At 49.2% G+C, this 22,588-nt stretch overlaps 1 protein-coding gene across 1 annotated transcript in view; it reads right to left on the bottom strand.

Annotated features, from left to right (window-relative positions):
• Positions 1–20,990, bottom strand: part of CAPN11 (calpain 11) — a 30,625-nt gene extending 9,635 nt beyond the window's left edge. Inside the window, exons 1-10 of the mRNA XM_084755176.1 lie at positions 20,911–20,990; positions 15,056–15,306; positions 14,737–14,806; positions 7,404–7,522; positions 5,852–5,985; positions 5,476–5,644; positions 1,237–1,320; positions 1,057–1,142; positions 458–532; positions 135–298 (exon numbers count right to left, since the gene is read on the bottom strand). Of these exons, the coding sequence (XP_084611302.1) occupies positions 135–298; positions 458–532; positions 1,057–1,142; positions 1,237–1,320; positions 5,476–5,644; positions 5,852–5,985; positions 7,404–7,522; positions 14,737–14,806; positions 15,056–15,306; positions 20,911–20,926 (1,168 nt within the window). The 5' untranslated portion in view covers positions 20,927–20,990. The remainder of the gene's footprint in view (positions 1–134; positions 299–457; positions 533–1,056; positions 1,143–1,236; positions 1,321–5,475; positions 5,645–5,851; positions 5,986–7,403; positions 7,523–14,736; positions 14,807–15,055; positions 15,307–20,910) is intronic.
• Between the last annotated feature and the right edge of the window lie 1,598 nt (positions 20,991–22,588).

Below are 22,588 nucleotides of genomic sequence, written 5' to 3'. Positions count from 1 at the left end.
TTTGCACTGAGGTTCCAGCCACGTCTGCCTCATTTCCTGAGGGCTGTGGCATCTGACCGACTCTGCCCTCATCCACCCTGACTCTGTGATCTCCGTGCCCGCCCGCGCCTAGTTTCCTGGTTGCCCTCACACACCGGGGTTGTTTCTGCAGCCCCCTGCAGTGCTCCCTTTCCGCCAGCTGCCCTCATAGAAGGTCGTGTGCCAGCAGCTCTTGTGTTCCAAGGGGACGAGTGCATCTGGGGTGAGATTGCAGATCTCCAGGAGTGTAAAGTTGCTCATAAAGTCATCATAGGACATCCTGGGGGGAGTGCAGAGGGCAGTGTTGGAACACTCCACAGCTAGAGGCTGTGTCTATGAAGGGACCCTAGGACCATCCCATCCAAGGCATAGAGGAGAAGATGGTAGGTGAGATGAAGGATGAGGGGCGGAGTCTGAGGCTCCCCCAAGCCACACTGACCAGAACTCCCCATTTTCCTTCTTTTGCTGTAGCTGTATCTGGATGTCCGGGCTCACCTCTTCCCACTCCTTGGCTCTGCAGAGGAAACACAGTGGAAGGGAAGGACAGCCTTAGTTCCTTCATAAGAGATTTCCTGAGGCCACTTCCAGAGGGTGTTTTGTTTTGTTCTTTGAAACAGGGTTTCTCTGTGTAGCTAGGGCTGTCCTAGACTCACTTTGGAGACAGGTTAGTCTCAAACTCACAGAGATTCGCCTGTCTCTGATTCCTGAGTGCTGGGATTACAGGTGTGTGCCACCATGCTGTTTTGTTTGTTTTGGATTTTTTTTTTTTGGTTTGTGTTTTTGAGACAGGGTTTCTCTGTGTAGCCCTGGCTGTCCTGGAACTCACTCTGTAGACCAGGCTGGCCTCGAACTCAGAGATCTGCTAGCCTCAGCCTCCCAAGTGCTGGGATTAAAGGCGTGCGCCACCACTGCCCAGCCAGAGTTCTTGTTAAACCTGGCAGCACTGGAGACAAGGCACAGTTGGCTCCACTGTGACGTTGGCTTCCGCATGGGCCCTGCTGTGTGTCCTGTTCCCCTCCCTTGGGTCAGGGCACCTACGTGTCACTCCAGGCTCCGTTCCACTCAATCCGGCCCCAGGGATTCTGGATCCTAATCAGAGTTTCCACTTTGCCTCTGTAGCGGACCTGGGGGAGAGGCGTGAAAGGTCAGGAAACGATGGGCAGCTGGGAGCTCTCTCGTACCTGTGGTTCCCAAGGCACGGCATTTGCCCACACTCACATCTTCCAGGCCAGTTACTGCGTAAGCATGTCCTCTCACCAGCTTATTTTGGGTCATTGTTTGAAAGTCACTATTACTTGTGACCTGCAGAAAAGGAAGCAATTTGAGATCTTGCCTGGAAATCCTAAGAAAGCCATTGTTTCATGTGATTCATAATACACATTACATATATTATATATACATGGGGGTGTCTAATATGGTATTCTAATTCCCTAGGTAGGCAACACTATCCCTCAGCCTCTGGAGGGATTAAACACATGAGCCACTACATCATGATTATACTTTACATACATACTACACACACACACACACACACACACACACACACCATAGCAGCTACCTGTATGTGTGTGGTGTATATGAACACAATGGATGGCCAGAGAAAGGCATTGAGCATTTTCCTCTATTGCTCTCATTACTTTTTAAATAAATATTCTTCTTTTATGTGTATGAGTGTTTTGGCTGTACATTTGTACTACATGTGTGCCTGGTTCCTAGGAGGCAAGAAGAAGGCGTTGAATACCCTGGAACTGCAGTTCCAGGCGTTTGGGAGCCACCATGTAGGTGCTGGGCACAGAAGCCAGGTCCTTGGCAGAAGCAGCCGGTACTCGTCATGCTGAGCTACCTCTCCAGCTCCCCTGTACTTGGCAACACACAACACACTTTTTTTTTTTTACAACACACTATCTTATTGAGCCTGAAGCTTATCGCTTTGGAATAGGCCTGCCGGCCAGCAAGTTCCAAAAATCCTGTCTTTACCCTCAGCACTGAGGCTATAGGTACATGTGACAATGCCTGGCTTTTTCACGTGGCTGCAGGGGATTTGAATTCAGGTCTTAGATAGAGAGCAAACACTAACCACTGAGCCATCTCCCCAGCTCCTGTACTTTATTCTGAAGCAATTGCAGGTTCACATGCAGTGATGATACAGGAGAGCCTCTGTACCCCTAATACAGATTACCTCTGTACGGTTTGCAAAACTGTACTACAAGTTGAGTGTCTTGGGGTAAGCCTAAAATCCCAGCACTTGGGAGGTAATGGCAGGCAAGTTTCAGTGAGTTTGGGCCAGCCTGGTCTACATAGTGAGTTCTAGGACAGCCAGGGCTACACAGAGAAACATTGTCTCAAAACAAAACAAAACAAAACAAATCCCTCCCCCAAAAATCAAAAAACAAAACCAACCCTGCATCCCTCTTCCACCCCCACCCTGTTGCCTGGGCCGGGCGTGGTAGCACACACCTTTAGTCCTAGCACTTGGGAGGCAGAGGCAGGCTGATGACTGTGAGTTCGAGCCCAGTCTGGTCTACAAAATGAGTCCAGGACAGCCGAAGCTACACAGAGACACAGAGAAACCCTGTCTCGAGAAAAAAAAAAAAGGTGGGGGGTGGGTGGATGGGGGGAGACTGGAGAGATGGCTCAGAGGTTAAGAGTTAAACCACATGGTGGCGTACCACCATCTATAATGAGATCTGGTGCCCTCTCCTGGCCTGCAAGTGTATATTCAGGGAGAACACTGTATACATAATAAATAAAATCGTAAAAACAAACAAACAAACAAACCAAAAACCCCCAAAACAACAAAAAATCTAAATGAACTAAACAGGGGACAAAGCAAAACAAAACAAAACCCTATAGAAGAAATCCAGAGCCAGGATGTCGATTTTGATGCAGCCTGTACATCCGTACATAACCTAAAAAGCTATTTTTGCACAGAAGTGTTTTTGCCAACACATATGTCTGTGCGTTATGTGCGTGCAGTGCTTATGGAGGCCAGAAGAGGGCTTCAGATCCCTTATAGATGGCTGTGCGCTGCCATGTGGGTGCTGGGAATTGAACACTGGTCCTCTGGAAAAGCAGCCAGTGCTTTTAACCACTGAGCCACCTCTCTAGCCCCTTCTTTTTAGCTTTGTCACCGGTCATTTGTGATTGGTTGTGCAATTTTATCACATTATGTAGTTTCCTGGATCCATCACCAAAGTCAAGATGTGGTAACGCTCTTTCCTGCAAGCATCTCTCAGGCTCACCTCACTCCTCTCCATCGCTAACCTGTTGTCCAGGACAGTGCTGCCAAGAAGGTCATAAAGAGGAAGGTGGCAACCTTTTGGGGCTGTTGTTGTTTGTGTTCTGTGGTGTATAACAATCACTTTGCTTAACTAAACAATTAAAAAAAAAGATTTATTATTTATACAGTATTCTGGCTGTATGTGTGCCTACACACCAGAAGAGGGCACCAAATCTCATTATAGATGTTTGTGAGTCACCATGTGGTTGCTGGGAATTGAACTCAGGTCCTTTGGAAGAGCAGCCAGTGCTCTTAACCTCTGAGCCGTCTCTACAGCCCTTAACTAAACAATTAGTGTGAGTCACCTGCAGGAAGACAGCTACATGTGTTTTCACTTTTATGAGCTGCCACAAGTATTTGTGTGCAGGCTTTGTGGGGACTAAGTCCTCTTCTTCCTCCTTCTCCTTTTCAATAAGTGCCCCACCCCCATGCAGCTGCTGTTATATAGAGATACTCTGGGCACATTTATTTGAACAAATATTTGTTGGGTGCCTGTTGCATGCTGGGTATCGTCCAAAGTCCCAGGGTCCAGTGGTGAATGAACCAAATAAAGATCACTGCCCTCCTGGAATCTTCTCCCTTCTCTATGGAGAAGATAAACTATGAAAATCTGCATTATGCCGAGCGCAGTGGCGCATGCCTGTAATATAGCACTCCAGAGGCATAGGCAGGCCGATCTCTGTGAGTTGGAGGCCAGCCTGGTCTACAAAGTGAGTCCAGCCCAGGCAGGGGTACAGAGAGAAACCGTGTCTCGAAAAACTAACCAACCAAACAAACAAAAACAACAAACTAACAAACAACCCGCCCTGTGTAGTGGATGTACACATGTTTTTGTTTTGATCCCAAGTGTGGGATGGGGAATAGACTTGTGAGAGAACAGGTGATGTTTATCCACTAGATGACAAAGCCCCTCACGTTGGGGCTTGGGTTTTGCCAGCTGAAACACATCTTTCTTTCTTTTTCTTTCTTTCTTTTTTTTGGGGGGGGGGGTTTGAGACAGGATTTCTCTGTGTAGCCTTGACTGGCCTGGTTCATTTTTGTAGACCAGGCTGGCCTCGAACTCACAGTGATCCTCCTGCCCCTGCCTCCCAAGTGCTGGGATTAAAGGCGCCGCCGCCGCCACCCCCCCCCCACCACCTGGTTTAAAATACATCTTTTATCTTTTGTTTGTTTGTTTGTTTTGCTTTGTTTTTTGAGACAGGGTTTTTCTGTATAACCTTGGCTGTCCTGGACTCGCTTTGTAAACCAGGTTGGTCTTGAACTCACAGGGATCCACCTGCCTCTGCCTCCCAAGTGCTGGGTTTGACGACTTTTGCCACCATGCCTGGCTGCTGGAACACATCTTAGTATAGACTCTGAGAGTCTATACTCATATATATATATGAGCCCAAAACAGGAGGTGGGGCTTTTTGGGCCTTGGTATTGTTTGGCTGTTCATCGCTCCACTTTGAGACGCTCCTAGAGAGAACTGCTCCAGAGAACACTTCAGGGTGCCAGGTTCCAGCTGCTGTTCCAGGTTCCAGCAGCAACTTTGGTTGAACTGCTGGTCTGCTGAAATCCTGCTGACTACGCCAGGGGAATCGCTCCCAGGAACTGAGTCCAAAAAGGTCTGCTTCTCCTGTTCCCATGAACCTCTTTTCTCTACTATCTAGGGAAGGTGGCTTGGAAGGGAGGTGTAAGCATTAAAGAACCCCAATAAAGTAGGTTTGGAAAAGGCCGAAGCCTACACCCTTGTATTATGAGTTACTCCACGTCACTGGAGAAATTCAAAACAAAGTAGAAGCTAAGGCAGGGGGAACAGCCATGCTACACTAGAGGCAGACAAAATTTTTTCATGGGAGTAGTGGGTGCCGAGATGTTTAGGGAAAGACCTCTGGAACGGGTGGTTGGGGAAGCAACAACAGGCATAAAGGCCCTGGGGCAAGACTCATCAGAGCAGCCGGGCGTGGTGGCGCACGCCTTTAATCCCAGCACTCGGGAGGAAGAGGCAGGTGGATCTCTGTGAGTTCGAGGCCAGCCTGGTCTACAAAGTGAGTCCAGGACAGCCAAGGCTACACAGAGAAACCCTATCTCAAAAAACAAAACAAAACAAACAACCAAACAAACAAACAAAAACCAACCAACCAAACAAACCAAAAACAACAGCAAAAAACCTACAAAGATTCATTAGAGCTTACCTCGATGGAACAGCCCATGAGGGAAGACTTCAGCAGGGCTTTCCTGAGGATCTTTTGCACATTGTAAGGGGGCTTCCGGAGCTGGATGCTCTGTGCTATTCCCCCTGTGAAGTCCTCGAAGCCCTCTATAATGCTGCCTCCCGCCAGCGACTCGTACGATCCGTTCAGCCTGCAGGCAGACAGGGTGCTGTTAGGCTCCTGGCTGGAGACAGAAGCTGGAGCCAACAGTCAGGCAGAATGGTGAGAGAGCTGAGACACGCCTTATCGTGCCCCATCGCCTCTCTTGGTTCAGTTAGTGTCCTGGCCTGACATCCTTGGCAGCCAAGATCAGGCTGCTCACAGACAGCCTGGGGGGGCCCCAGCCTGGGCAACTCACTTGGCATAGGCCTTCTCCAACAGGGCACTCCAGAACTCCTGGCGCTCAGCGGCATGCACGAACACCAGCTTGTTATTCTTGGTGGGCAGTCGGTCGTCCACCACCACGTTCAACCACTGCCCGAACTGCCAAAGCTGTGGGTGGCAAGGGGACATTTGTCTGCATACAGGTGAACTCTGTCCTCAGAGCCCCTCCTGGTGGCCAGACCAAGAACATACCAGCAACAGTCTTGCTTAACACTGGGATTTTTGTAAAAAATTGGTGTGTGTGTGTGTACGTGTGTAAGTGTGTGCATAGGTGTGTATGTATAGGTGTGTGTGTCAGCTTGTATAAGAACACGTGCTGCATGGTGTGCCTGCATGCATAGGTAGTTCCCCTCCACTCAGATATCTTTTTTTTTTTTTTTTTTTTTTTTTGGTTTTTTGAGACAGGGTCTCTCCGTGTAGCCTTGGCTGTCCTGGACTTGCTTTGTAGACCAGGCTGGCCTCGAACTCACAGCTTCCCTAGTGCTGGGATTACAGGTGTGTGCCACCATGCTGGGCTCATATCTCTCCTTTCACCATGTGAGTTTCAGGGATCAAACTTAGGTCCTCAGTCTTTGGGGAAGTGCACTTATCCACTGAGCCATCTTGACCAAGGCCCTGTCATTCCTTGGAATAGCTGAGGGAAAGTCAGCAAAAGCTCATGCTTGGTGGTACAGACCTTTAATCCCAGCACTTAGGAGGCAGAAGCAGGTGGATCTCTGTGAGGTCGAGGCCAGCCTGTGAGTTCGAGGCCAGCCTCGACTACCAGGTGAATCCAGGACAGGTAATGCTACACAGAGAAACCCTGTCTCGGGAAAAAAAAAAAAAAGGCAACAAAGCCCTAAAATCCCTCCCTACTATTCCACCTTCACCACCGTTCCCATGCCTGGGTCCTGCCCCAGTGTCAAGAAAACCCCACCCACCTTCAAACTGACACCCTAACCCTGAAGGGGGAAAAAAGAAGGCAGCTGAGACTCAAATTTGTTCCTATATCAGTTAAGGGGCAAGGTCCTACAAATTGTATGGTGGAGATTTTCAGTGTTGTAATACCTAATATGCATTTGTGGGTACAGGCACATGCGAGGTTGCACCCAGACACACACACACAGACACACACACACACAGAGACACAGACAGACAGACAGACAGACAGACACACACACACCGAGAATAGGAACAGAACCACAAACAGTTACTTATTTTCTTCGGAGTTTAAAAAAAATAAAAAAGCTTAAAAAAAGCTTACAGCTGGGCAGTGGCGGCACAGGCCTTTCAAAGTGAGTCCAGGACAGCCAAGGCTACTCAGAGAAGCCTTGTCTCGGAAAACAAACAGACAAACATAGCTTCCATGATTTCTTTCATAAGCAGATATTTCTCTGAAAAGTCACCCATCAGGGTTATATTTGAAAAACAAAAGCACATGTATGATCTCCCAAAATAAATGCATATATGATCTCTTTCCTCTCTCGCCTTCCTTCTTTTTCTCCCTCTCTCCCTCCCTTTCTTCCCACCCTGCCTCTTCCCTTTACCTGAAAACGGAAGATGCCAGCATAGTTTTTCTTGAAGTTCTGGCCTTTGGGCACCACTCGGTACAGCAGTTTGGGGTACGTGGTAAGGGAGCCAATGGCGGCCAGCAACCAGCAGTCCCCTTAAAGGCAGGGAGGCAACCCCACATGTGCAGAGGCCCCAGATCCCCAGCTACAGGAGCAGCCCTGGATATCTTCCCCACAGAGATCCCTCTGCCTTATCACTGAGAAGTGTTGGGAAAGGGGCCAAGTCGGGGAAACTGAGGCAGGCCTGAGACTCTGGGATCAGTGAGTTCATGGACTTGTGCAGTCAAGGGAGTTGTGAGTAACGGGCTTTGGTTTGGGGGGAATTTGGGAATCCTGCTTTTTCTCCAGTAACCTTTCCCTGGGGTCCCCCCATTCCCACTATGTGAACATGTTACTGTAGTGGTTGAAGGCCCAGGATGACTCCTGGACACTTCTGGAATCTCAGCATGTGGGTGGTGGAGCCGAAAAGGAGTTGTAAATTCATTTCTTATTAAAGGAGTCTACAAAGTGAGACCTTGTCTCAAAAAAACCAATCAAGTGCTGGAGAGGTGGCCCAGTAGTTAAGAGTGCTCCCTGCTCTTCTAGAGGACTTGAGTTCAGTTCCCAGCTTTCAGGCCAGGTGGTTTGCAACCACCTGTGACTCTAGCTCCAGGGGATCTGACAGCGCCCTCTTCTGGCCCCCACAAACACTGCACTCACTTGCACACGCCTACACAGAGAAACACATATACACAAAATTAAAAAACAAAAATTCGGGGCTGGAGAGATGGCTCAGTGGTTAAGAGTACTGACTGTTCTTCCAGAGGTCCTGAGTTCAATTCCTAGCAACCACATGGTGGCTTACAACCATCTATAATGTGATCTGATGCTCTCTTCTAGCAGAGCACTGTATACATAATAAATAAATAAATAAACAAATATTTTAAAAACATTCATTCCTGGTGGTGGTGGGTGGTGGGTGGTAGGTGGTGGTGGTGGTGGGTGGGTGGTGGGTGGTGGTGGTGGGTGGTGGAGGTGGTGGTGGTGGTGGTGGTGGGTGGTGGTGGGTGGTGGTGGTGGTGGTGGTGGTGGTGGTGGTGGTGGTGGAGGTGGTGGTGGTGGTGGTGGTGGGTGGTGGTGGGGGTGGTGGTGGTGGTGGAGGTGGTGGTGGTGGTGGTGGTGGTGGTGGTGGGTGGTGGTGGTGGTGGTGGTGGTGGTGATGGTGGTGGTGGTGGGTGGAGGTGGTGGTGGTGATGGTGGTGGTGGTGGGTGGTGGTGATGGTGGTGATGGTGGTGGTGGTGGGTGGTGGTGGTGGTGGTGATGGTGGTGGTGGTGGTGGGTGGTGGGTGGTGGTGGTGATGGTGGTGGTGGTGGTGGGTGGTGGGTGGTGGTGGTGGGTGGTGGGTGGTGGTGGTGGGTGGTGGGTGGTGGTGGTGGGTGGTGGGTGGTGGTGGGTGGTGGTGATGGTGGTGGTGGTGGTGGTGGTGGTAGTGGGTGGTGGTGGTGGGTGGTGGGTGGTGGTGGTGGTGGTGGTGGTGGTGGTGGTAGTGGGTGGTGGTGGTGGGTGGGTGGTGGTGGTGATGGTGGGTGGTGGGTGGGTGGTGGTGGGTGGTGGGTGGGTGGTGGTGGGTGGTGGTGGTGGTGGGTGGTGGGTGGTGGTGGTGGGTGGTGGTGGGTGGTGGGTGGTGGTGGTGATGGTGGTGGTGGTGGTGGGTGGTGGGTGGTGGTGGTGGGTGGTGGGTGGTGGTGGTGGGTGGTGGGTGGTGGTGGTGGGTGGTGGGTGGTGGTGGGTGGTGGTGATGGTGGTGGTGGGTGGTGGTGATGGTGGTGGTGGGTGGTGGTGGTGGGTGGTGGGTGGGTGGTGGTGGGTGGTGGGTGGTAGTGGTGGTGCATGAGGTACATTCCTTTCATCCCAACACTTGGGAGGCAGAGGCAGGTGGTTCTCTATCACTGGAGTTTGAGGCCAGCCTGGTATACAAAATGAGTCCAGGACAGTCTGGACAGAGAAACCCTGTCTTGAAACCCACCTCTTCCCCTCCTTGGAAGGAAGGGCTTAGAGAGCAGTTGTTGCTCTATCATGAGGATCAGAGCTCAGGTCAGATACCTCACAAACACCCGCAATCCCATCTTCAAGGGCTTGGATGCCCTCTTCTAGCCTCTGAGGGCACCAGCTCACATGCACTCTCTCTCTCTCTCTCTCTCTCTCTCTCTCTCTCTCTCTCTCTCTCTCTCTCTCTCTCTCTCACACACACACACACACACACACACACACACACACTACTAATTTAAAGAAAAATTTTAGTCCAAAAAAACAAAGATGTCACCAGGCCTGGTGGCACACGCCTTTAATCCCAGCATTGGGGAGGCAGAAGCAGGCAGATCTCTGTGAGTATGAGGGCAGCCTGGTCTACACAGAGAAACCCTGTCTCAAAAAAAAAAAAGAAAGATGTCTACCCCCTCATCCATATTCCACTGGAGACTCTGCTCTGTCTCTGGCCCGCTGTGAGTCCTGGAGCTAGCTGGAGATGTAGCACAAGGGTTGGTGTCCCTTTCCAGAGCCATAAGAGCACTGTGCCATGCATCAGTCATCCACTGCCATTTGTCCCCTGGGGTCTGCCCTCAGTGATGGGCCAGGTAAGAGATGGTGCTGTGTAGATTCCAGGGCCTGGCCATGCTTTTGGGCACTGGCAAGTTGCTGTGATGACTAGTGACCTCCGGGCTTTGGCAGGAGGCAGCAGGAGGGAGGGAAGACTCTGCGAGGGCATGCTGATTTCTTCCTTCTCCTTCTTCTTCTTCTTCTTCTTCTTCTTCTTCTTCTTCTTCTTCTTCTTCTTCTTCTTCTTCTTTTTTGTTTTTTGAGACAGGGTTTCTCTGTGGAGCCTTGGCTGTCCTGGACTCACTTTGTAGACCAGGCTGGCCTCGAACTCACAGCGATCCGCCTGCCTCTGCCTTCCGAGTGCTGGGATTAAAGACGTGCGCCACCACGCCCGTCTTCTTTTTTTTTTTTTTTTTTTAAAGATTTATCATTTATTATTATGTATACAGAGCTCTGCCTGCATGTGCATCTGCAAGCTGGAGGAGGGTATCAGATCACATTATAGATGGTTGTGAGCCACCATGTGGTTGCTGGGAATTGAACTCATGACCTCTGGAAGAACAGTCAGTGCTCTTAACCGCTGAGCCATCTCTCCAGGCCCTGATTTCTTCCTTCTGTGCCCTGTATCCATCTGGCCCACTGAACCACAGACACTACTGTGGTCCTAGGGTTCCTTGGCCTCTTGTTATACTTATTTCTGCTATTTTTCCTCCCACAAATAGAAAACAAAGTGGTCTTGGTGCCTGCCTTGGTGGGAGAAAGGGCGGAGAGGAGATTGTGAGGCAAGACCAGCTCAGGGAGGAAGAAGAGGAGGAGGAAGGAGATAACCTGGTGATAGGGACAGTGTCATGTGACTGACTCCATCGATCCATTCTTTGATGGCCCAGACTAAAGTTCTAGTACCTGTGACAGGTGACAGATAAGCCTTTGACATTTTTAGCCTCAAAAGACAGGACCCAGTCTCTGTCCTATTTATTTAGTTATTAAGTTATTTTTAGTTTTTCAAGGCAGGGTTTCTCTGTATAGCCTTGGCAGTCCTGGACTCACTTTGTAGACCAGGCTTGTCTTGAACTTACAGAGACCCACCTGCCTTTGCCTCCCCCAGTGCTGGGATTACAGGCATGCACCACTGCACCCGATTGTCTTTTTTTTTTTTTAAGACAGGATCTCCTATATCCCAGGTTAGCCTTGAACTCATTGTATATTGAAGATGACCTTAAACTGACACACACACACACACACACACACACACACACACACACACACCCCGCAAGGGCTCTAGGTTCCTGGCTAGCCTGGAACTCACTATGTGGACCATGAGTAAGCCTCTCACCTCTTGTAGATCTGGGGATTATAGCACATGCCACCATGCTCAGTTGTGCTGCTAAGGGCTCCATGCATATACTCTGCCAACTGAGCTTCACCCTAGCCCCATAATCCTTTGCCTCTTGAGTATGGGCCACATTTGTTTCTAACAAAACACAGTGGAAATTAGTGTGTGTGTGTGTGTGTGTGTGTGTGTGTGAGAGAGAGAGAGAGAGAGAGAGAGAGAGAGAGAGAGAGAAAGAGAGACAGAGAGACTGAGATCAGTTGGGCCAGGGATACACCAGCAATGAAATGCTTGCTAAGCTAGCTGAAGGTCCTGGGCTTCATCCTAAGATAGATAGATAGATAGATAGATAGATAGATAGATAGATAGATAGCCGGGCGGTGGTGGCACACGCCTTTAATCCCAGCATTCGGAAGGCAGAGGTAGGTGGATTGCTGTGAGTTCAAGGCCAGCCTGGTCTACAAAGTGAGTCCAGGGCAGCCAAGGCTACACAGAGAAACCCTGTCTCAAAAAAAAAATGAAAGAAAAAAAGATAGATGATAGATGGATAGATAGATGGATGGATAGATGATAGATGGATGATAGATGATAGATAGATGATAGATGGATGGATAGATGATAGATGGATGGATAGATGATAGATGGATGGATAGATGATAGATGGATGGATGGATGGATAGATGATAGATGGATGGATAGATGATAGATGGATGGATAGATGGATGGATAGATGATAGATGGATGGATAGATGGATGGATAGATGATAGATGGATGGATAGATGATAGATGGATGGATAGATGATAGATGGATGGATAGATGATAGATGGATGGATGGATGGATGGATAGATGATAGATGGATGGATGGATGGATGGATGGATAGATGATAGATGGATGGATAGATGGATGGATAGATGATAGATGGATGGATAGATGGATGGATGATAGATGGATGGATAGATGGATGGATAGATGATAGATGATAGATGGATGGATAGATGATAGATGGATGGATAGATGGATGGAAGATGATAGATGGATGGATAGATGATAGATGGATGGATGGATGGATGGATAGATGATAGATGGATGGATGGATGGATGGATGGATAGATGATAGATGGATGGATAGATGGATGGATAGATGATAGATGGATGGATGGATGGATGGATAGATGATAGATGGATGGATAGATGGATGGATGATAGATGGATGGATAGATGGATGGATAGATGATAGATGATAGATGGATGGATAGATGATAGATGGATGGATAGATGGATGGATGATAGATGGATGGATAGATGGATGGATAGATGATAGATGGATGGATAGATGGAGAGATGATAGATGGATGGATAGATGGATGGATGGATGATAGATGGATGGATAGATGGATGGATAGATGATAGATAAATGAACCCAAGTGTGGTGGTGCACACCTTTAATTCTAGCACTTGAGAGGCAGAGGCAGGAGGATCTCTGTGAGTTCAAAGCCCAGGCTGGTCTAATATAGTGAGTCTGAGGCCAGCTAAGGCTACATAGTTATACTTTGTCTCAACAAATAAATAAAAACAAGCAAACAAAATGAATAAAGGAAAAGCCCTTGGGTTCCTCAGAGGGACTCAGCTACCATGCTGTGTGGACACTGAAGCAGCCCTGTAGACCAGCCTCTGGCAAGGGGCTGAGCCTCCTGCCAACAGCCAAGCAGGCAACGAGATCTCAGGCCACATGACAACATTGTCTCAAAAGTGGAGCTTAGCACCTAGGCTTCAGAGGACCAAGGTCCCACAGCACAGCTGACCTCAGCAGCACTACATGGGACACTCTGAGCCAACCCTGGAACTCACTATGTGACCTTCTGTTCTTCCCCCTAGGGAGCCTGGGAGGTGAGACTCACTTGCTTGGTGGTTTGAGACAGTATCATGTGGCCCCAGGTTGGCCTTGAACTCCTGACCCTTTCTGCCCCCTTTTCCCTAGCGCTGAAATTGTAGATAGGCCCCCCATGTCGGTTTAATCCTTTTTTTGTTTTTAAGATTTATTAAGTATATAGCGTTTTGCCTACATGTGTGCCTGAACACCAAAAGAGAGCACCAGATCTCATTGTAGACGGTTGTGAGTCACCGTGTGTTTGCTGGGAATTGAATTCAGTATCTTAGAAGAGCACACAGTGCTCTTAACCTGAGCTATCTCTTCAGTCCGGACACTTTTTTTGTTTGTTTGTTTTTTATTTTTTTATTTTTGGTTTTTTGAGACAGTGTTTCTCTGTGTAGCCTTGGCTGTCCTAGACTCGCTTTGTAGACCAGGCTGTCCTCGAACTCACAGAGATCCGCCTGCCTCTGCCTCCCGAGTGCTGGGATTATAGGCGTGCGCCACCACGCCCTGCTGTTTGTTTTGTTTTGCTCTGTTCTGTTTTTTTAAGACAGGGTTTCTCTGTGTAGCTTTTGGCTGTCCTAGACCCCCTTTGTAGACCATGTCTGGCCTCAAAATCACAGCGATCCACCTGCCTCTGCCTCCTGAGTGCTGGGATTAAAGGCATGCACCAACTTTTTAAAAAAGATTTATTTATTTATTTAATATAGAAGAGTGCCTTATCTGCATGTACACCTGGAGGCCAGAAGAGGGCACCAGATCTCACTATAGATAGTTGCTAGCAATTGAATTAAGGACCTCTGGAAGAGCAGTCAGTGCTCTTAACCTCTGAACCATCTCTCCAGCCCCACTTTTTTTTTCTCTCTAAGATTTATTTTATCATCTGTGCGCAGTGGCACAAGCCTGTAATCCAGCACTTGGGGAGGCCGAGGCAGGTGGATCTCTATGAGAGAAATCCTGTCTCAAAAAACAAAACAAATATTTGTTTTATCTGTGTATGTGTGTGTGTGCTCATGCATGCACACATGTGGTGGCGGGGCACTCCTGTGCACGTGTGGCCTGTGTGTGAGTAGGCATTCCTGTGCATATGGAGGCCAGCAGGGGGCGCAGGATTCCTTGGAGCTGGAGCTACAGGCAGTTTGGGTAATGGTCTTGTAACTTGGATGCTGGGATCCGAACTCTGGTCTTTGTCATTCTGTAGTAAGTGCTCTGAAGTGCTGGGCCGTTCTCCAGCTCCTTCCAAGTACTAAGCCTTGGGCAGCACATTATGCACCAACAAATCACCGTTATATCACCTTATCTTATTCCCAAACCAGAGTGCAGCAGGGACGGGAGGGACGGAGTGGACACACGTCACACTTCTATTGACTGTACTCTCTTGGAAGGGGAGAAATAGGGACACAGAAGGAGGTTGCTTGAGCCTAGGGAACCCCAGTCTTCCAGGCTTGAGCGGCATCCTCTGGTCCCCTGTCCCCATCCCCAACCCTTTTCTTCCCACATCCCCCCACGGAGGCCTGCTCCCCACTCACCGAGGAGCCCTTGGCAGATGTCTGTGGGAGATAAGTCACTCGTGATGAATTGGGGGTTAGTTGTGATGTCCTGTGGTGAAGGAATGAGAGTGTCAAGGGTGAAGGCCCCTTCCCCACCCCCCTCCGCCTCTAGGTTCTGTGTGAGCGGTAGGGGGCGATGCTGAGCCATTTGAGCATAGCTTGGGTGTGGTATCCAGGCTTGGGGGCAAGCCTAGGATTAAGCCAGGAGGTTTGGAAGAAGCGCATCCAGACCTCTCCCTGGCTTTGGTGGCATCGGGACCTAGTGCCAGGACCCCCCCTCCCCTTTCCCAGTACTCACCTTGGGCCGCTGCCAGGAGATGTTCTGCACCTGTTTGGAGCTGGGGCCCAGATCCTTGAAGCCTATAGACTTGGGCACAGCAGGGAAAGTGGGGTCTTCAAACAGCTCCCCCTTCCTCAGGCATGCTTCGCGAAGCTCCTCGAAGTCCTGATTTTTGTAGTTGTAGGCATTTTGGTGTTGGCCCACGCCCTTGGCCTTGAGCCGGATACTGTTTATGGAACTCACCATTCCCATTTCAGTATTATGGGGTTCTGTTTGATTAAAAAAAAAAAAAGCAAGTAACCCAATCTGAAATGGTACTGCAGCTGGGCAGTTGGCACACCTGGAATAGCAGCTGTTTGAGAGTTAGAAGCAGGTGGTCAGGGGCTGACCATCTTCAGCTACAGAGGGTTTTTTTTTCCTTTTTGGTTTTTTGAGACAGGGTTTCTCTGTGTAGTCTTGGCTGTCCTGGACTCTCTTTGTAGACCAGGCTGGCCTTGAATTTATAGAGATCTGCCTCCCGAGTGCTGGGATTAATTAAAGGTGTGTGCCATCACACCTGGCTCAGAGGTATTTTGTTTTGTTTTGTTTTTTTGAGACAGAGTTTCTCTGTGTAGCTTTAGCTGTCCTGGACTTGCTTTGTAGACCAGGCTGGCCTCAGACTCAGGGAGATCCACCTGCCTCTGCCTCCCAAGTGCTGGGAGGCACCCGGCTGTAGATACAGAGGGTTTTTTTTGTTTGTTTTGTTTTTTAATTTTTATTTATGTATGAGTGTTCTGTGTGCATATATGGTATATGCCAGAAGAGGGCATCAGATCCCATTATAGAAAGTTGTGAGCTACCAGTACAGAGGTGTTTGTTTTGTAATATTTATTTACTTTTATGTGCCTGTACACCATGTGCTTGCAGAGCCCACAGAGATTAGAAGCAGCATCAGATCTCCTGGAATTGGGGTTGCAGATGGCTGTGAGTTCTGGGAATCAAATCCTGGTCCTCTGCAAGAGCAGCTGGTGCTCTTAACCACTAAGTCATCTCAAACACCATTTTAAAAAACATTCATCTAGGAACTGGAGAGATGGCTCAGAGCTTAAGAGCACTGTCTGCTCTTCTAGAGATTCTGAGTTCAATTTCCCAGCAACCACATGGTGGCTAACAACCACCTATAATATGATCTGATGCCCTTTTCTGGCCTGCAGGTGTACATGCAGATAGAGCACTCATGCATAAAATAAATAAATAAATCTTAAAAAACAAAAAGCCAAAACAACAGCAACAACAAAAATTCATCTATCTATCTATCTATCTATCTATCTATCTATCTATCTATCATTTATAGGGTCTCACTATGTAATTCTGGTTAGCCTAGGACTTGTGTAGACCAAGCTGACCTCAAACTTATAGAAATCCACCTGCCACCGCCTCCCAAGTTTTGGAATTAAAGGTGTGTGCCACCAAGCCCAACCTTATTTAATTTTAAAAAATGTGTATGAGTGTCTTGCCTGCATATGTGTCTAGGCAGGTGTATGCAGTGCCCACAGAGGCCAGAAGGGGGCACCAGAACCCTTGGGTCTGGAGGTAGAGATGGTTGTGAGCTACCTAATGTGGATGCTGGAACCAAAGCAGGGTCTCCTGGAAATGCAGCCAGTGCCCTTAAACTGCTGAGCCATCTCTCCAGCACTGTACATCTAAAAGACTTATTTTTTATTTATATGTGCACGTGGCTGTGTTTGTGTGGGTGTGTGTATATGTGGGTGTGGTGACAGGGTGGGAGGAGCAGAAGGTGTCAGATTGCCAGGAGCTGGAGTTACAAACATTTGCAGGATGCCTGGCCTGTTTTATGGGTGCTAGGACCCAAACTCTTGTCCTCATTGTTATGCAGCCGGTGCCCTTACCTGTGGCGTGGTCTCTTCAGGACCAAAGTGCATGTATCGTGATTGTAGGGCACCTTGGTTAAATGGCACCTTGCCTCAGAAAACAAACAAAAACCGTATGGGTGATTTTCAGAAGATCAAGGCCACCAAGAGATGCCCTTTCCTAGTCATGGATGGGAGGGATGGCAAGGCAGTTTATAAAGTACAGGGTGAAGAAGCGAAGACACTGGGGCCCTTGAGCATGGCCGGGAAGATCAGAAAAGATAAGGCTCCTTTGGCTAGCATCGTCTGGCAGTGCCTCAAGTGATGAAACACTGGAGCTGGGGCCCAGGTCCTTGAAGACTATAGACCTGGGCACAGTAGGGAAAGTAGGGTCTTCAAACAGCTCCCCCTTCCTCAGGCATGCTGTGTGAAGCTCCGTAGTTAAGAATGTTTGCTGTTCTTCTAGAGGACCCGGGCTTGGTTCCCAGCACCCACATGGAAGCATACAAACAAAACAAAACAAAACAAAACAAAACAAAACAAAACACCCTGTAACTCCAGTACCAGAGGATCTGATACCCTCTTCTGGCCTCCTCGGGCACCTGCACGCATGTGCACATACCCACACATAGATACATAATTTAAAATAAAAATTCAGGGGTTGAGCCAGGTACGGTGGCGCACACCTTTAATTCCAGCACTCCGAGGCAGAGGCAGGCAGATCTCTGTGAGTTGGAGGCCAGGCTGGTTTACAAAGTGAGTCCAGGGCTGGAGAGATGGCTCAGCAGTTAAGAGCACTGTCTGCTCTTCCAGAGGTCCTGAGTTCAATTCCCAGCAACCACGTGATGGCTCACAACCATCCATAATGTGATCTGATGACCTCTTCTGGCCTGCAGGTGTACATGCAGGCAGAACACTGTATACATAATAAATAAATAAATCTTAAAAAAAAAAAAAGTGAGTCCAAGACAGCCAAGGCTACACAGAGAAACCCTGTCTCAAAAAACAAGCAAAAACAAACAAACAAACAAACAAACAAAACATCAGGGGCTCGAGATATGATGCTTTGATTAGGAGCACTGACTACTCTTCCAGAGAATTCAGATTCAATTTCCAGCACCCATATGACAGCACACAACCACTTGCAACTGTAGTTTCAGGGGATCTGATGTTCTTTTCTAGCCTCTGAGGGCACCAAGAACTCACCCGATACACAGATGTACATGCGGACAAAACACCCGTGCACATATAATAACAAAATGACAATAAAAATATAATATAATACTTGGGAGGCAGAGGTGGTTGGACCTCTGTGAGTTAAAGTCTGTTCTACATAGCCAAGTTCTAGGTCGGCCTGGACTATATTGTGAGACCCTGCCTGCGAAAAAGAAAGGAAAGAAGGAAAAGTACAGAAGTTCTCAGCATGGGAGACCGTTTCACCTAGCCTAAGGACTGTTGGCTATACCTAGAGATGCTTTTGGTTACCACACCTGGCAGGTGGTTGCTATTGGCACCTAGCAGATGGAACCCGCCTCACAGTGCTTGGGGAGGCATCCCCTCCATGTGGATGAAGGGTCAGCCTGCCTGAGATGTCAGTGGCCCTGCAGGGCCTGTGAAAGCTGCGGGCAGATCTCAGGCCAGCCACCCAGGGAAGTGAGCTACTTAGTGCTTTCCACTCTGGGCCATCCTGTGGGGTCCCTGACATGTCTGCACTGGGACTGGTGCTGAGCCCCTGCTGGAGGTCTCAGAGGGTCACAGAAGATGCTGGCATCCAAGGAAAGCTGACATCATGGGGGCAGGCAAGGCACAGCCAAACATCCCGCATTTCCCTGGAAGCTCTGTCCATAATTACTGCCCAGCCCAGGGAATCATTTCTCCTTTCTCCTTTGAACTGACTAAAAACTCTGCTGAGACTCCGCATTCAAGCCCCCAGTATCTGAGTTAGGTACTTGGTGCTGACAGCAGGGGGTCATTCCCCTACTCCACCCCCACTGCCATTGCTGTAGCAAGCGTCTCTCGGAAGACAGCAGCAGGAGTCATGCGCATACAGTGTTGTGGCTTGCTGTCATCTTCATCAGAAAAGCTGTGATGGCTTGCATTGGATTCTTAAGATGGGGCCTCTGCATCAGCTCCTGCCTTCAGGGTGTGTGTTCCTGTGTGTGCCCTGTGTGAGTTCCTGCCCTGACTCCCTTCAGTGAGGAGGAGCAGCAGCTCGGAAGTGTAAGCTGCATAAAGCCTTTCCTCCCCACCTTGCTTTTCCATCATGGTGTTCTGTCGCAGCAACAGTAACCCTGACTAAGGCACCATGCTCCTGAGAGTAACTCCTCACTTGTAATTAAGCCCAGTAAATCCACTGGCTCCCCAAGTTGGGCTTCAATGAAATTGTACTTTGGGGGTCTCTTACATGGGGTGAGTAGGCTTTTGAAAAGTTCATGTAAACACAGGGGCTGGTGGGAGTGCCTGAGACAGATGAGGCTGGCAGATGCTCAGGCAGGTGGCTATGGGAGTGTGCTGAGAGACAGGACTACATATGAAATTGCCTCCTCCATCAGACTAACAGCCAGCCCTGGAGGTTGGGGTGCAGCCTTCATCAGACTAGGGGCCTGTAGATTTTTGAAGAATTAAATCTAAGAAGAGTGTGGTAGTGCAGTACTGTAACCTAGCATTTGGGAGGCTGAGGCAGGAGGATTCTGTTTACTACATCTTCTTACTTATTTACATTGTATGCGTGCATACGTGTACCAGAGCATATATCTGGAGGTCAGAGGCCAGCCCGCAGGAATAGGTTCTCTCCTTCCACGCTGTGGGTCCTGGGCATTGAACCCAGGTTTTCAGGCGTTGTGGCAAGCACCTTTTACCTGCGGAGCCACCTTGCTGGCAAGCATCCTGGTTTTGAGGCCTAAGTCACATGGTGAAACCCAGTCTCTAAAACAACAACGACAACAAAAACCCCAAAAACAACAAAAAAACCCCAACCAAACAAAAACAAACAAACAAAAACCAAAAACCAAACAAACCAAGAATACTTCCTCTCAATCCCCTAATCTATTTAATTTATTTGGAATGGCTCAGTTGAGGTAGTGAATAAATGAGACACTATCTCAGATACAACTGACTGTGACTACTACTCTGTACAGGAGTGCAAATGCCCACAGAGGGTAGGGGTGTTGCCTCTCCCCTGAGCTGGAGATACAGGCGGTTAACAGCCACCAAACACGGGTGCTGGGAAGCCAGTTTGGGTCCTCTGCAAGAGCCGTATAGGCTCCTAACATGCTGAGCCATGCCTCTGGCCCCACTCCCAGTAATTCTTAAAACGATTTCATTACAATCAGGGAAACCACGGTTTTATGGATTGCTTGCTCTCCAGAGCTTGGAGGAAACTGAGATACTCTTTCAGAAAATTAGGGGCCTGGAGTCTCCTTCAAGCCTAAACATCCAGGGGTCAGGTCACTAGCCTGTCACAGCAGCTGCGGGGTGGATCTAAGGGCTTTTGTACTCATTGTAACCCAGCGTCCTCGTCTCCTAGGCTGGGGGTGAGGGGCGGAGCTGAGCCCCGTGGGAACAGTTTCTCTGCCACTCCTTCCGGCACTGCTACCAGCCCCACCCACCAGCCCTGCATGTGAGGATAGCTAAGACTCCATGCCAGAGGCTCGTTTCTGCTGTGTTTTAGGACCGGATATTTCTGGATTAAGAAGGCTGCTTTTCTAGGCTGGAGAGAGGCTTTCTGTTCCATAACGTTTACCATATCTCTAATGGCAGATGCCCCCTCCCCCACCTTTACCCAAGCCCTCCCCCCCGCCCCTTCCGCCAGCCAACAGCCATCTCTTTACCCACGTCAGTGGAATAAAGGAGAAAGCCACTTGCCTACTCTTTCCCTAACTAAGGAAGAAGCCGGCCTTTCACCCTCAGAGCATCCAGCATCTACCCTGTCTGAGGCCTCATGAGGACACAGCCCCACTTCCGCAGGAACACCCTAGTCTATAGAAGGGACAGCACCCCCCCGCCCCGCCCCCAAGTGCCTACCTGGGGAGTGCAGCATGCTGAAGGCTATCAGGCGAACACCTAGCACACTAGTACCTAGCACAGCGCTTGACAGTTGAAGGTTCTTGGCGGTGGGGGGGGGGGCGCGGTGGAGTGAGCAGAGACCACCCCTCCCCCACCCGGAACTCCCGATGCAGGGGTATCTTTAAGTGAGGGGTGGTAGTCTAACTGCTGCCCCTTTCTTCTTCCCATTTGGCTTTTTACACTGGTCTGATCTGTCAGGACAAGGGAACGAGCACCCAGCTGGGGGCTGCCACCCAGGGCGGATGCCTTTCACCCCAAGATTTTTGTATGTGGTGGTTCCCATCTCCTCAACCTGCTTTTTTATCCTGAGAAGTTTATTTGAAGAAGAAGAAGAAGAAGAAGAAGAAGAAGAAGAAGAAGAAGAAGAAGAAGAAGAAGAAGAAGAAGCAGAAGCAGCAGCAGCCACGATCTCATGTCTTCTTGTGTCATGTCTTCCTCCTCCCACCATTTAAAAAAAAAAAAAAGACACTGTAGCCCAGGCTAGCTTCAAACATGTTACATAGTTAAGGCCTTGAACTCCTGGTCCTCCTTGTCTGTGTGCTGAGATTATGGGCATATGCTGCCTCCTCCTCCCTTCTTCTTCTTCTTCTTCTTCTTCTTCTTCTTCTTCTTCTTCTTCTTCTTCTTCTTCTTCTTCTTCTTCTTCTTCTTCTTCTTCTCTCTCCCCCCTCTCTCCCCCCTCCCCTTGTGGTGACTGAAACCCATATGTCAGAGTGCATGTGAACATCAGACATTTGAGAGCCTGTTTCCTTCTCCCACTGGTCGGATCCAGGACTTGAATTCAGGTCATCATGGCAAATGCTTTGGCCTGATGACCCCTGATCTTCTGCTCCCCGAGTGCTGGGGTCACAGGTGTACACCACCGCACCTAGCTCACGCCTTGCTGGGGATCCCATGGCGTCTTTGTGCATGCCGCAGGCATTCTAACAACTGAGCTACATCTCTAGCTCCTGTTCCTATCTTATAGATGAGGTCCAGGGGTGTGATGTTATTTATTTTTTTAAAAGGATTTATTTATTTTTTATTTGATGTATATGAGTGCTTTATACCTGCCTGTCAGAAGAGGGCACCAGATCTCATTGTAGATGGTTGTGAGCCACCATGTGGTTGCTGGGAATTGATCTCAGGTCCTCTGGAAGAGCAGGTGGTGCTCTTAACCTCTGAGCCATCTCTCCAGCCCTCTTTATTTTATTTTTTAAAACAGGGTTTCTTGTGTAACAGTCCTGGCTGTCCTGGAACTTGCTTTGTAGACCAGGCTGGCATCAAACTCAGAGAATCTGCCTGCCTGTGCCACTTGGGTGTGTGCCACCACTGCCAGGCGCCTTCCTGTTTCTATACCTGCAGCCAGCACAGGGATAAAAGGTCATGGAGCCTCTTGGGCTGACCTGAATCCTTCTGGATGCCTGAAGCAAGTAGGTGGGCTTGGGCCTTCTCCATTGCAGCCGCCACCCTCGGGAGGAGCTCTCTTCAGGCACCCTTGTTGTCTGGGCTGTGTGAGTTTTACCTCATGTTTCATCCCTAAGCATTTGACTCTGGCTTAGAACTTTGCGGCCCCCTGGGAGAACCCCATCCCCACCCCACCCCCACCTTAGGACAGGGAGGCATGTTGTGCAGGTGACAGAGGAGGTCAGGGCTA

The sequence above is a fragment of the Acomys minous genome (assembly GCF_964271855.1).
Source record: "Acomys minous genome assembly, chromosome: 13".
In the NCBI taxonomy this organism is placed as follows: domain Eukaryota; kingdom Metazoa; phylum Chordata; class Mammalia; order Rodentia; family Muridae; genus Acomys; species Acomys minous.
The sequence above is the reverse complement of the archived record's forward strand: the minus strand, read 5'-3'. Positions and strand labels throughout refer to the sequence as shown.